The 13,993-nt window shown below is 37.4% G+C and overlaps 1 protein-coding gene across 1 annotated transcript in view; it reads left to right on the top strand.

Annotated features, from left to right (window-relative positions):
• Positions 1-13,993, top strand: part of NHLRC2 (NHL repeat containing 2) — a 27,435-nt gene that overhangs the window by 913 nt on the left and 12,529 nt on the right. Inside the window, exons 2-5 of the mRNA XM_010135554.1 lie at positions 47-199; positions 4,830-5,285; positions 7,542-7,663; positions 9,385-9,514. Coding sequence (XP_010133856.1) covers positions 47-199; positions 4,830-5,285; positions 7,542-7,663; positions 9,385-9,514 — 861 coding nt within the window. The remainder of the gene's footprint in view (positions 1-46; positions 200-4,829; positions 5,286-7,541; positions 7,664-9,384; positions 9,515-13,993) is intronic.

Here is a 13,993-nt window from a genome sequence, read left to right as displayed (position 1 = left end):
TCCCTACCCTTCCCCTCACTGGGTGTTGCCGTTCTCTGAATTCCAGGTCTACAATGGTTAAACACTGAAGGACCTCTTTCTCTTCACAAAGACCTTTGCGGAAAAGTTGTGGTGTTGGATTTCTTTACTTACTGTTGCATCAATTGCTTGCACCTGCTGCCTGATCTCCACGCGTTAGAGCACCAGTACTCTGATAAAGGTAAAAGTGCTTTGGCTTGCTTGGATCAGAATTTCCTGGCAGCATTGCAGGCGGAGTAGCTGAGTCACTTTGTTGCTGGTTACTAAAGAGCTGGCAAAATTTCAGCAATGCCTAAAAATGTCTTCTAATCTTTTAAGTGCCCTAAAAAAGGTGACTGTATATGCTCCCATCACACTTTTAAATGGGGTTAAATAAGGTATCTGTTGTGTCTGAATAATTAAAGAAACAGGATATGTGCTTAAAGCCCAAATCTGGTATCCTCCTAAATAAGACTATTTGCAAAAAAGCTATGCAAGGATGTTAAGTGCAGGTTCACAGTTGATATAAGTATGTAACCCTCTACACTTGACTTGGGAACCAGCTTGGAGAAGAGTTTAGTAAAGCTGATGGAAGAGATATAGTTACGATTACTGTTTTTTCCATTCCAACTGAAATAACAAAATGTAGGCTTGGTTTGGGATTTTTTTGGTATTGGCATCATGTTATGTACTGTTAGAAGTCCAGTATTCTGGAGAAGGAATTAAGCTCTTTAAAATCACATCTTTCTCTGAGTAAAAATGCAGGGTAATTCCTATGAGGAATGCAGTCTCTTGTCATTGTGATGACTTGTCAGAGATAAGCCATGGTCTTACACAGAATGTATCAGCTACTTGTCTTGGATATTTTAATAGACTGGACAGTAAGATGAAGAGCAGTGTTACTTTCAGCCCTAAAAATATTGTATTAAATATATATATGTGTAGAAAATAACATTATCATATAATACTTAAGTTTCTGGTTCTCCATTGGCATTTCTGGTTGTTTTTAATTTTGGCAGCATTTATTTCATGTGTTACCTCCTTTCATGAGAGAAAGAAATTACCTTATCTTTGAATTTTCGAGTTCTTGAAGTAGTTCACTTACATATTTTAGGTTTCCATAGCACTCTACAGAAGGCTCAAACTAATTTTTCTACATTGGAAAACTTAGTTGCTTGCTTTGGAGAAATTTGAGATCTGGTATAATGTTTCAGATATGAGAAACTTTATCTAAGAAGGAAAAACTGTCATGGTGGGGTTTTTTGGGAGGAAGACAGTTTTAAGTGGAAGGTTATCAGTGAAGGATAACTGGACTGCTGTGGCCATGCTGGGAAGAAGGTCTAGATTGAGATTTCAAAAGATCACTTTGATCATATAATGAATAATATCTTTAAATGATAAATGTTTTGTAGTAAGTGTTACTGTATTAATACAGCTGTCATATCCTTATTCTATTTTTAAGAGCAAGCTGTTAAATCAGTTGATAACAAAACACTAATTATAACAGCCTCTTCCCACAAGCTTTCTCTTTAAAGTATTTGAACATCTCTAGAGGCTGCAGCACTCTGAACTGAGGGTCTGCTTGGAGACGCAATTTTTTATTTGACCTGTATTAAATTTGCTGTCGTAAGAGTTTTTACTTGAGGAAAATACTTTATTGATAGGTGATAAATTCTTTTAGCATTTGAGCTGTCCTAATAAGTTCTTTTTGGATTTGAGCTATCCTGTTCCTATAGGAACTGGAGTGAGAAGAAAGATACTTGGGGTGAAAGTGAAGGTAAAGGGAAGGAAGAGCAGATGTGTGGAACATTGGTTTTAAATTTAATCCATTAGGAAACAGAGGATATCAGTTGGATTCAGGAAGAGATTAAGGTGCTTGATTGTTCAAACAAACAAAAATCCCCACTAAGAACAAACCTCAATATTGATATGTCTTTTTTGATTGTACAGTGTGTACATACATTTTTGCTACTCTATTTTTTTTTATGTGGTTCAAATGCCCTCCTAGGTGGAGTATGTGAAAACTTCTGCAGTGTGATCATCAGCATGAGAAAACTGAACACAAGAAGCTGTAGTTTTCGGGTGATCCTAAACCATTATATATATCATTGTACCTATGCACATAGTTCTATTGTCTGGAACTTCAGAAAGGAGGAACTTCAGGAGATCTGTTTCAAAATAAAGAGCTGCTTTCCATAGGATTAAATGTCGCCTAGCATCTTTATCTGATATGTTCTCACCGCTATCTTCAGCGGTGCTATTTCTGTGTTTCAAGTGGCATTCAGAAAGTTATTTTAAACCCCAGTGCATATTCAGTTCATGTTATCAGCAGTCCAGAAATGACTTCTATAAGAGGGAGTACTTTTTAATATTCAGAAATAGCTTGGCGTGAGTCCATTGTTGTGCTCTGCTATAATCCTTCACATAAAATGCTCTAAATAGTGTGCACATTCTTGCATCTCAGCATAGCATCCATCAGTTTCCACAGGAGTTTTTTTCATGAGAGGATGTTAGAACTTATTTGTGCTGTTCAGTGTTCAGTATAGAATTGTCTTTCTAGCTTTAATGATATTTTGGAAGGACAAGTGCTGCTGTTGATCCTATTACAGTTAAAATATTTGACCTGCTGTTTGGAATTCAGCAGTTAATGATACTGCAATTTCGGATGTCTGATAATTGCAACATCCTCTGCCAATAGGTTTGATAAAGTCTATCAGTTATAGCAATTTTTAAATTCTTTATATGTGAAATTGTTATATTCAACTAAGTCTTTTATTGTGCAGCGCTTTACCCTTTCCTGTTGCCACATTGAAGATGATGTTCTTCTCCATTAGCCATGTTTTAAGGTTGAAAAAGAAAGGCTAAAAGAGGAAAATAGTTTTCCATTTTTCCAAATAAAAAGTCAATTTGAGATTAAATCAGGGTTTTTTAGAAGGAAACAAACTTCTCAGCTCAAATAATACAGTTATTTAAGACTTGAAATAATTGTCTTTCTTACATTTCTTCCACAAAAACAGAGGTGAGGGTAGAACAAGCATGTCCACCTAACCACATTGCACCGCTACCGTAAAGGTACTGCTTTGTTGTTGTCATCAAAATAATTTCTAATACTGTGGTAAGATTAAGTTGGGTGTCAGCTGTAAGGCTGTTTTCCTTTCCCATATAATTTCACTCCTTTCCTGAAAATAACACAAAAGATCACATGAAAATGTGAAACTTTAATTTGGATAAAGAAGTAGAAAGATCCTAATTGTTATTTGTGGTTACAAAATGCTTGTGCTCTCCAGAAACACAAGTGATTTTTTTGATAAGTAGTAAGGTTACTGTGTAAGGATTTCCATTAGATTAACAGTTCCGCTTTAAAATTATTGTATTGCAGTTTTTTACAACTGCATGGTTACTGTTGTTACCTTCCTTACTTCAGGAGGAATTGACAAGTTACTTTGACTCTTAACAAGATTACACTTACAGCTAATAGTATTCTTTGAATACAAATTGAGATGAAGTATGGTACTGATGTCATGTGCACAGTTTACTTAATTTAGTGGAGATTATTCTAATAAAACATAATTTAAAACCCTGAAAAAGGATGTAGGATGTGTTTTGGTTTGGGTTTGGTTGTTTTTTGGTGTATTTTTTTGGCAGGAGGCCGGGTGCAGCTTGTGGTTCTTCATCTTTTTTTGCTCCTAAAAAGTACTGAAAAGTGGTTTGACTGAAGGAAGGTTCTTTATGCTTTTTCTGTTGGGTAGGAAGGGGGAGTAGAAAATTTGGGGTTGTTTATGTAATTTTCTGCACTGGGGACAAGTAGATTTATTTCTTGTTGCAAGGGAAAAGCAGCTGAAGTCTAAGCCATAGATTTTTATTTCTGTGTTTGAGTTTCATAAAACTAAGAAAATAAGCAAACAATTCAAGGAAGCTCATCATAATTGTGTGCTTTTGATTGATTTTTACGGTTGGTATTATATAAGCAGTGTATGTTACTTTATGCTTATGAAACACCTTTATACTGGGATTTCAAGTGCAGTAAGAAAACCTAAACTCTCGTCTTTATTAATCAAATATAGAAATTAAGTTAAACATTTTAAAGGGAGGAACAAAAAATGAATGATTTAATCCTCTGTGCCTCCACCCCACCCTTTATTTTTTCTTCTTTTCTTGGTTGTTTTTTGGTTTGGTATGGGGTTTTTTGAAGAAAAAGGGTTTGAGCCTGTCTGGTTTGTAACAAGTGCTAGGTGTTTATTTTGCCATAGTTGTCAGTGCTGCCATTTGTATTTGAAATACAGAATACTGTATTGATTTCAGAAGACTAAACTTTTTTGGGGTTTTTTACTGTTTATCTAGAATTAGGTATGCCAAGGTAATGCTGGACTTTCAGAGCTCAGTGTAACGTTTGTGATTCCTTGTTAAATGTGGAACAGAATTCATTTTCTAAAACATAGTAGTTGTGTATAGGAATCAAAAGACAAAGAGGTATTGTAAATATCTGAAAAAAACCCAAAGTATCAGTTTAACTGCTACAACTTACCTGTAATTACTTTGAAAGAATTTTCTACCTTAGTATGTAGAGGTTCAGGAACTAAGAACAATTTATGACATATTAAATGTCCAACAGCTGGTGAAGTAATGGTCCTAAAGTTCAGTAATTTTACTGAAATGTTATTTCTGAGTTTCAGTATTTGTACACATGGCTAACTACACTCCCCTTGAGATGTTTATTGAAAAACTCTTTCATTCTGGAAAGCAGTCACTCTGTGATAACTGTGCTTTATTGTTACTTTTTAAAATTCATATACAAATACGTTTCAATGCATGACTTTTTTTTTTCCTTTCAGATGGTCTTATTATTGTTGGTGTCCATTCAGCAAAATTCCCAAACGAAAAAGTTCTGGATAGCATTAAAAGTGCCATTCTGAGGTATAATATTGCCCACCCTGTAGTAAATGATGCAGATGCAACGCTGTGGCATGAACTGGAAGTGTCCTGCTGGCCAACTCTGGTCATTCTTGGGCCTCGTGGAAATATGCTATTTTCACTTGTTGGAGAGGGACACAGAGAGAAGTTGTTTTTGTTTACTTCTGTAACACTGAAATTCTACAAGGAGAGAGGACAAATCAAAGATAATAGCATTGGAATAAAGCTGTATAGAGACTCCCTCCCACCTTCTCCCCTGCTGTTTCCTGGAAAAGTGACCGTAGATAAGTCAGGAGAAAGGCTGGTAATAGCAGACACTGGGCATCATAGGATTTTGGTTACTCGAAAAAATGGACAGATTCTGCACACTATTGGAGGTAAGGGTGTTTAAGTTTATTGTAGTAATTTTAGTTTGGGAGTAGAGTATGTTCACTAGGCCTACTAGGCTGGTTCTGTTCTTAGAGGGCCTAGACTTCATAAGCATTGCCAGAATTTTTTTTTTCTACTTAAATAAATAACTTTTACTGGGTATGAGGGGGATATAGTACAGTAGCATCAATGGGAGGCTCTGTTAATGCAATTGGTTGAAGTGTCTAATTTTTTTCCTTTGTTCCATTGACTTAAGTTTGTATTTCCATGTGATGTCCAATATGAATTACAAAAAGTACATTTTGTGTCTTTTGAAAGAGCTGCAAGTGGATTTAGATTAAGTGATGTACATCCACATCCAGCAGCGAGGTGGGGAAAAGTGACAGTAATGCCTCCTTTTCCAGTAGAAGAAATGAATGTTGAAATGTAGTGGTGGTGGTGTGTGGAAAGGTTTTTGTGGTGTGGATTATGGTTTTTGTTGGGTTTTTTTTTTAAACAAAAAAAGGATCCCCTTCTGTTTTTTAGAGGAGGGGAGAATTATTAAGAACAGTGGCATTGTACTATTACCTAGGCACCTGAAAATGAAGTTGCCTTAATGCATATGAAAAGGCCTGTGTTCTACACGTAAAGAACTTACAAAAATATTGGTAGTATTTTAAATGTAATTGCAATTGTTACAAAATTTGTATTGATAACATTTCAGTTTTAAAAAAAATAATCTCTTTAACTTACTCTTTCAAGAATAAAACAGACTTGTTCTTTTTTTAATCTGTCACAGTGGTCAAAGTTACATCTTAATTCACCAAGTGTGTAGCTGTTCAGACAGTCCATCTATGAGCAGCTGTAATAGATTTAGGAAGTGGTTGAATCCCCAAATCTTTGAAGATAATCGTTCGTTTATGTCTCAGAATCAGGACCTGTATACTGATGTGTCCTGTATCACATAGTCTGGCATTGACTAATGCCTGTCCCATGGCAGGATCCTAAAAACCTCATAAAAATACCAATGGCACTGCTGTTTAAAGAAAGGAAGAAAATCTCCTGCTGTTTGATGTAACAGTGCATTGGACAGACAGACCAATTACCCGATAAAGGCATTAGTCTTAATACCCTTCTCCTATGGGAAGTACAAACAGCATTTCTTATGATAAAAGTGAGAGAATTTGGTTTCTGTTTAATGAGTTGAAGTCTCTGTGGCAAACTACCCTTTACTGTTCTGGGATAGTTGGTAAACAGCAGTTCAGAGGGCAGTGTCCTAACCTCTGCACTGGGACCCCTCCTTCCTGTGGCACTCTGTGCTGTTCCCTTCACCAGTTCCCTGGTGCTTACCAGGAGAACTACTGGAATTTGACACACCAGTACCTCAGTCCTGCATGTCTAAATTGTCTTTTGGCAGTCAGTTGTAAAGGTTTGTGTGTTTCAGTGACTCAGTGAAATGATTCAGAGAGCAGAAGATAATGCAATCAAGTTGATAATACAGTAGTAAATGTGGGCATGCAATAAGGTTGAAATTACTGTATTTGCATCATAAATCATGATGCACACATAACTCGCCTAAATGTCTTCTGCTGACACATACTGCTAATGCACTTTAGATGTTGCACCTGCTGAAATATGATGGTTACCTTCCTGCTGTTATATGCAGATCATGTTCCTTTCTATTTCTTGTTTGCTCTGTGCAGAGGACTGTCACTCCCATTGTTCTCACTGGTCTTTTGTGTAATTAGTTCCGTGTCATCTTTTACGTGATTATTATTATTAATAAAAGAAAATGCTGCTAATCAAATACTAGTTTCATTTGTGATTATATCAAAATCTAAACCACTGAAATGGAGTTGAGTTTTGGAAATCAGAGTTTTTCCTGCTGGCTTGCTTTGATGTAGTTGGGAATAAAAAATGATGCGTTTTGGTTTTTATTTCTGTCTTCTGTTGTTGCTGTTGTTCTTTAGTGCAAGGGAACAGGAACACTTTAGACCTCTATTAAGACTTGTCTTTGGAAGATAATCTTAAAGAAAGAGAGAACTTGTGGAGAATGAGTTCAAAACTCAGTAGCACCAGGCTACTGTAATCACATAGCATAGTGACTGAAATGAAACTGCACAAAATATTAATAATGTAAACTGTACAAGGTGCTGTGAAAGCAAGTCGTAGGATATGTTATCCTCTTACAGTCTTAAATGTATGCAGTTTATTTTTAAGTTGGTATTTTTTGTTGGGGTTTTTTTTTTATTCTAAAATGATTTTTGAGTTTGTTTCGTTTATAGGTCCAAACAGTGGTAGGAGAGATGGAAGATTTTCAGAGGCAGCTTTCAACTCACCACAAGGGATTGCTATAAAAAACAATGTTATTTACGTAGCTGATACAGAAAATCACCTCATTAGAAAGGTAAATTTTCTCTTTTTCTAATCTCTTATACCTTATTCTACTTACACAGGTGAAAATTTACACCGAATCAATTACTCTTCAAATATCCGCAACATGAGGAAGGAAATTTGGCCCAATATCTGACAAATAAATGCTGTTGTGTGGTTTATTTTTTTAGAGATCTGCATATACTTTTGTGCTTTCCTTTCAGATGAAGATGGTATGCGCTACTTGTTTTAGCATAACTGATTTTTTTTTCCTGGTGACTCTTACTTTCCTGTTATGAGAAGCATCTATTCTTAGTACTGGAAGCAAAAATTGTCTTTGTTTCACTTCCAGTAGTATTAGATTCTTATCTAAAGTTATTGTACTACTATGGTTCAGGGAATCTAAACTTGTTAGCTCTTTGGGTCTCTAAAGTACTGGTAACTGCTTTCATATCAGAATTATCTACATGTGGATTGCTTTTTATTAAACACTTGTGAGGCTTTAGCGCATAGGAATGTTACTATGTTGGCATTGGATCATACATTTGGTTAGGTCAAATTTAAAATGATCAGGAGTTAAGATTTTTGAAGCAATGTAACATTACCTTAGTATTAAAGCTACTTTGTGCATCTCAGATCTGACACTCGGATCCTCACCAGTAGGTCTAATTTGTGATCAGAGGAGTACATCCTTACTCAATTTCAGCCAGCTTTGTACTGTTGAGTCGGTTCATTCTGTGTTTCACTTCAGAACACTAGTCCACAACCTCCCTGCACTGTATTCATTGTAGATGGCTACCAGGTTTCTTTCTGGAAAGGACTAAGGCTCCCTATGTATAAAGAAATATTATTACTAAAAATGAGTGGTTTGCTCCAGGGTCTTCATCTTACTAATATTCTTTGCTGTAGCCTGGTGACCACAGGAAATAGGGTGTTGCAAGTAACAAAGACCGCACAGAAACATCTGAAGATCTAGATAAAAATTCTTCAGCTTTTTCCATGATAATTAGCTGTTCCCTTTCATCTAAATGTGCTGTGAGGGTATCCAAGAATTAAAGTAATACCACAGCTACAGGACATGCTTTCAAGTGTTTGTACAAGCCATGGGCCTTGCAAAAAGAGTGCATTTACTGCTACAAAAGTTAGAAGATTCTGTGCATGAGAGACTCCCTTTTTGATCATCACAATAAACGCATGAGAGATTTTGGAAGTCACATAGAAAATAATAAAAGGTGAAGGAAAAATAAAGGGACTGAGGTTTAAAAAATCAAATAAAAACTTTTTTGCTCTAGGGCATGAAATTGAAAAAATAATTTGTTTTGTACAGATTATTTTATATAGAGTTGGGTGATACTGTGACAGTATCTGAATTTTTATGTCATATTCTTACAGAAGTTTAAAATAAAACATCCACAGTCGTTGTCTATCTGAATATTTCTCTAGAAAATTTTAATGCCTTCTTCTACAACTGCTGAGCAAACCTTGACAGAGCAGTGTTGTTGTGTGTGGAAGAGAGTTCCAGGCAGGTGGTTTTCCCACTGCTTGCTGTTTCCCCTTCTCCCCACTCACCCCAACCACATCAGCAAGCGTTATAGTAAAATTAATTATTTTTCTGTGTAAACAAATACCTGGCATTTGTTGGGATTTGGTCTTTATTTGCCAGCAAAAACTGGTTTTGATGTCTAGCTCAAAATAACTGTAATTTCAGGCAAGTTAATTTTGTACATTCAGTGTGTATAATTTTGCTTCTTGTAGATTGACCTGGAATTAGAGATGGTGACCACTGTAGCAGGGATTGGGATACAAGGTGTTGATAAGGAAGGTGGAGCAAAAGGAGAAGAACAGCCTATCAGCTCTCCATGGGATGTGGTCTTCGGAAGTTCAGGTATTGCATCAGTTGAGCTTTTAGCATCTTAGGTTTACACATGCAGGACTGTTTGCTAAATGTTTTCCTGTTTCAGTAGTAATCCAAGATAAGGAAAAGTAAAGATTTATTTTACAACTGAGTCCAAAAAAACAGTGGTTTCATTTGCAAGTGATGACTGCAGTTCCACTTTGGATCCTGCAAAAGTGGGAACTGTTACTCATGGAAGAAAAATTCTTTTGTAGCAAGTTACATAGTTACGGGCTCCAAATACAGAAGGAAATCATAATAGCTTTTGTTAGGTCAGTGCTGTATGTGAGCATCACTTAAGAAGCAGCAGCTACATTTTACAGGAAGTGAGCATTGTCTAGAAGTTCCTTTCCTCGATTATACAGGCATGTCTGAGCACTTGTAAATATTTGAGTTTAGGAAATAAAAATAATTTGAGTTGGGGACCTCTGTTTATTCCTGTTTAGGTGACATAACCCATTAGATTCAAGATCGTGATGGAGTCGGTCAGATAGGAAGAGAATACCTCAGGAAAAACCTTGCAACAATTGGGGGTAAAAATTGAATCTGCATAATAGGATGCAAGAATCAGCTTCTGAGAATTTAAGTAGATTTTTTTTCCTGATTCACTTAACACACCTGAGCTTGACTCCACTTAACTGTTATGTTTTCAATGTTGGGAAAACAGTTGAGTTGATACTCTAATTTTCTCATGTTTCGGTTGCAATGTAATTTAGATAATGCCGATGCCAGTTTCTTGACAGTAACAGAACAATTCTTTCATGTGGCTTAAAACCCTTAGGTCAGTATTTCAGGCATAAAAATTGACTTCCAATCCAGTACTGGGATTTCTTCAATCTGCAGATGAATGGGGTGGGGAAGTAGCGTTATTTAAATCTAGTATCTTTAAATTAGAGGTGCTTTGCAAGAGTAGTAAGTTGGAACATTTTGCTGACCCGCATGCATTTGTTACAATCTTGGGTCAGTTATGAGGGAGGAAAACACACTCAAATTGAGTTTTAAGGGAACAGGAATCTAGTTCATCAATGCTGATTATATAGAAGTCTTCTGATACAAATACCTTGTCAGTATAGACAGCGTAGTAGCAGCAGCCTTGACTACTTAAATAAGCAACCTGCATCAATTTTTAGATTTAACACTTTTAGTAACATCTTTGCTATTAAAAAAAAAAAAAAAGTAGTAGCAGCAGCCTTGACTACTTAAATAAGCAACCTGCATCAATTTTTAGATTTAACACTTTTAGTAACATTTTTGCTATAAAAAAAAAAAAAAAAAGAGGGGATGGGGGGCAGTGGGGTGTGTGACACGGCACTTTTTTGGAAGGCTTTATCATTACAGTCTGTGTTAAGCATATGGAATCCTACTTGCAAGAGAAAGATAAATACCTGAAAGACAGTCTGACTGGATATGGGTTGCTATTAACAAATGGGTTGATATTAACTCATATAAACATGAGTTTTGCTGAATTTTATCCAATCTGAGTTTTCCTTTTGAGATCCAGTAGACCATTGTTTAACTAGATGGTAAAGTTTAAGGTATCTTGAACTGAGGAGCTGATATCTACGGGATGTTGTTGCAGCTCTGCTTCACAGATCACCAGAGGAGGAGACTAGTAACTCAGCAGTGTTTCGGAAACTTAAGCTGTTTAACAGAACTATTTAAAATACCTGACAATTTCAGTTTTTCCTGATGCTTTCTTCTGCTTCTGTCAGTAGTTGAATATCTGTTGATACATTTTATTTTTGAGAGCTCTGCTTTTAAATGTTAATTGATACGATTATTATCGACATGAACATAATAATCACTGAATCAGTCACCTGTAGAGGATTAATCATCTGCACTGTTCAAGACTGACTGCTGAGCTTAGCATTTCTGAATAAGCATTTACAGAAAAATCAGATCTTCTGAATACACTCTGTTCAGAACAGTATAAATTTTTTGATGTTCAATTAAAACATACCAGTCAGTTGTCTGTTTAGGTCTTCACAAAATATAACATAACCTGTCAGTTAAGAAGAGATTAAATCAATTTAAATTCCTTCTTTGAGAGGGCAATAGGCCAAATAGATAAAACAGGGAGGGGAGGCTGTGCTTTAAGATTTTTTTTTTTTATATTGTTTTGTGTTAGTAAGCTATGAAAAATGTGAATTACTGTAATAGCTGTGTAAAGCTCTTTAGAAAACTGTTAGCAGAGAGTTGTCACAACGAAGGGTTATACTGAGTAGAATGCTAACAGGAGTGTGTCGCAGAGCAGGAGGAACCAGGACTGTGTCTTGTCTGCAGTGCATTTGTCTTACACCGTAGATACTGTCACGAGCTGCAGTGACTTCGTTAAGCTTGCTGCCAACACTGCAGCAGAGTTTGTCAGAGTTGTATTGTTGCTGCAAATTGCTTGAACCTAGTATGGTCTTCTGTTACTGCCCATATATCACGGGCTGCATTTGCTACTCAGTAACTGCATGCAAAGCAAAGTTTGGCAGGAAATCTTCACTGCCCTGGGCAGAGACCCAGCCCTTCTGTTGGTGATTCTCAGCGTGTTGTTCTGCAGATTCTCCTACCAGTAGCTACCTGTCAGGATTTTAAAACCGGTATGCCAGTGTCTGTATGCATTTGAATGGGAGAATTGATGAGAGCATCTACGCAGCAGTGCCTATTTTTTGTTTATATGTATCTTTGTGCAAATTGCAGGAGGTAATGTACACTTCAACTTAGGTTCATTATTACAAAATTCCTAAGTTTGACTTTTGTCATGTCTGGCATGGCATATGGGAGATAAGTTCATATTTTCGCATTTTCCTTAGATGTATGTATCTTAAACTGTGTACGAGAGGCATTTTTTTTCTTTTTAGAAGGTAGATTTATGGATTTTGTGGTTTTTAAACAAATTATGTTTCAGTGAGTTTCCTTTCAATGTCCAAATCCATGCTATTCAGAACAAGAAAGGCAGGAAAAGAGAAGTCTGAATGTTTAAGCTGTTCATGTGCTATTCTAGATAGTATTGAACAGCTTATGTTGACCTTTTTCAATGTCTCAAAAGGAAAGGTTACCTCTTACGAGAAAAAAATTTTTCGTCATTTATATTTCTTGACAGTAGTCCTATGTGCAGTTTAGAGTATGTATTGATCAATTGAAAGACTTCATTGTTTGTGTTTTAAAATTTTAATGAATAGTTCGTTGTGAAATTAATATTGAGAATAAAAGTTTATGAGGGCACAGCTCACAGAATGCTTTAGGTTGGAAGGGACTGTCAAAGCTCATCTAGTCAAAGCCCCCCGCAGTGAGCAGGAACATCTTCAACTAGATCAGTTTGCTCAGAACCCCGTCCAACTTGACCTGGAATGTTTCTACCACCTCTCTGTGCCAATGTCTCACCTCTCATTGTAAACAATTTCTTCCCTATACCTAGTCTGACTCTCCCCTCTTTTAGTTTAAAACCATCACCCCTTGTCCTGTCACAACAGGCCCTGCTAAAAAGTCTGTCCCCATCTTTCCTGTAGGCCCCCTTTAAGTACTCGAAGGCCCCATAAGGTCTCCCTGGAGCCTTCTCTTCTCCAGGCTGAACAACCCCAACTCTCAGCCTGTCCTCACTGCAAAGGCGTTCCATCCCCCTGATCATTTTTGTGGCCTTCTCTGGACCTGGTCCAACAGATCCCTATCCCTCTTGTGCTGAAGACTCCAGACCCATAAGGGCTCCCTGGAGCCTTCTCTTCTCCAGGCTGAACAACCCCAACTCTCAGCCTGTCCTCACTGCAAAGGCGTTCCATCCCCCTGATCATTTTTGTGGCCTTCTCTGGACCTGGTCCAACAGATCCCTATCCCTCTTGTGCTGAAGACTCCAGAGCTGGACAGAGCACTACAGGTGAGGTCTCAGCAAAGTGGAGCAGCAGGGTCACCTCCCTTGACCTGCTGGCCATGCTGCTTTTGATGCAGCCCAGGGTATGGTTCACTTTCTGGGCTGCGAGCGCACATTGTTAGCTCATGACCAGTCTTTTCATTCACCAGTACCCCAAGCCCTTCTCTGCAGGACTGCTCTCCTCCAGCCTGTATTGATACCAAGGATTGACCCGACCCAAGTGCAGGACCTTGCATTGTTGAATCTCATGAGGTTCACATGGGCACGCTCCTCCAGCTTCTCCAGGTACCTCTGGATGGCATCCCATCCCTCTGACGTCAACTGCACCACTCAGCTTGGTGTCATCTGCAAACTTGATGAGGGTGCACCCCATCCTGCTGTCATTGATGAGAAAATTAAACAGCACTGGTCCCAGTATGGACCACTGAGGGACACTATTCATCACTGATCTCTGTCTGGACATTGAACCATTGACCACTACCCTCTGGATGTGACCATCCAACCATTTTCCACCCATCAAATCTGTATCTCCCAATTTAGAAAGAAGGGTGTTTGGGAGACTGTGTCAAAGGCTTTACAGAAGTCCAGAGAGATGACATCTGTAGCTCTTTCTCTGT

Source organism: Buceros rhinoceros, unplaced genomic scaffold (genome assembly GCF_000710305.1).
Source record: "Buceros rhinoceros silvestris isolate BGI_N320 unplaced genomic scaffold, ASM71030v1 scaffold18264, whole genome shotgun sequence".
Lineage (NCBI taxonomy): Eukaryota > Metazoa > Chordata > Aves > Bucerotiformes > Bucerotidae > Buceros > Buceros rhinoceros.
The sequence above is the reverse complement of the archived record's forward strand: the minus strand, read 5'-3'. Positions and strand labels throughout refer to the sequence as shown.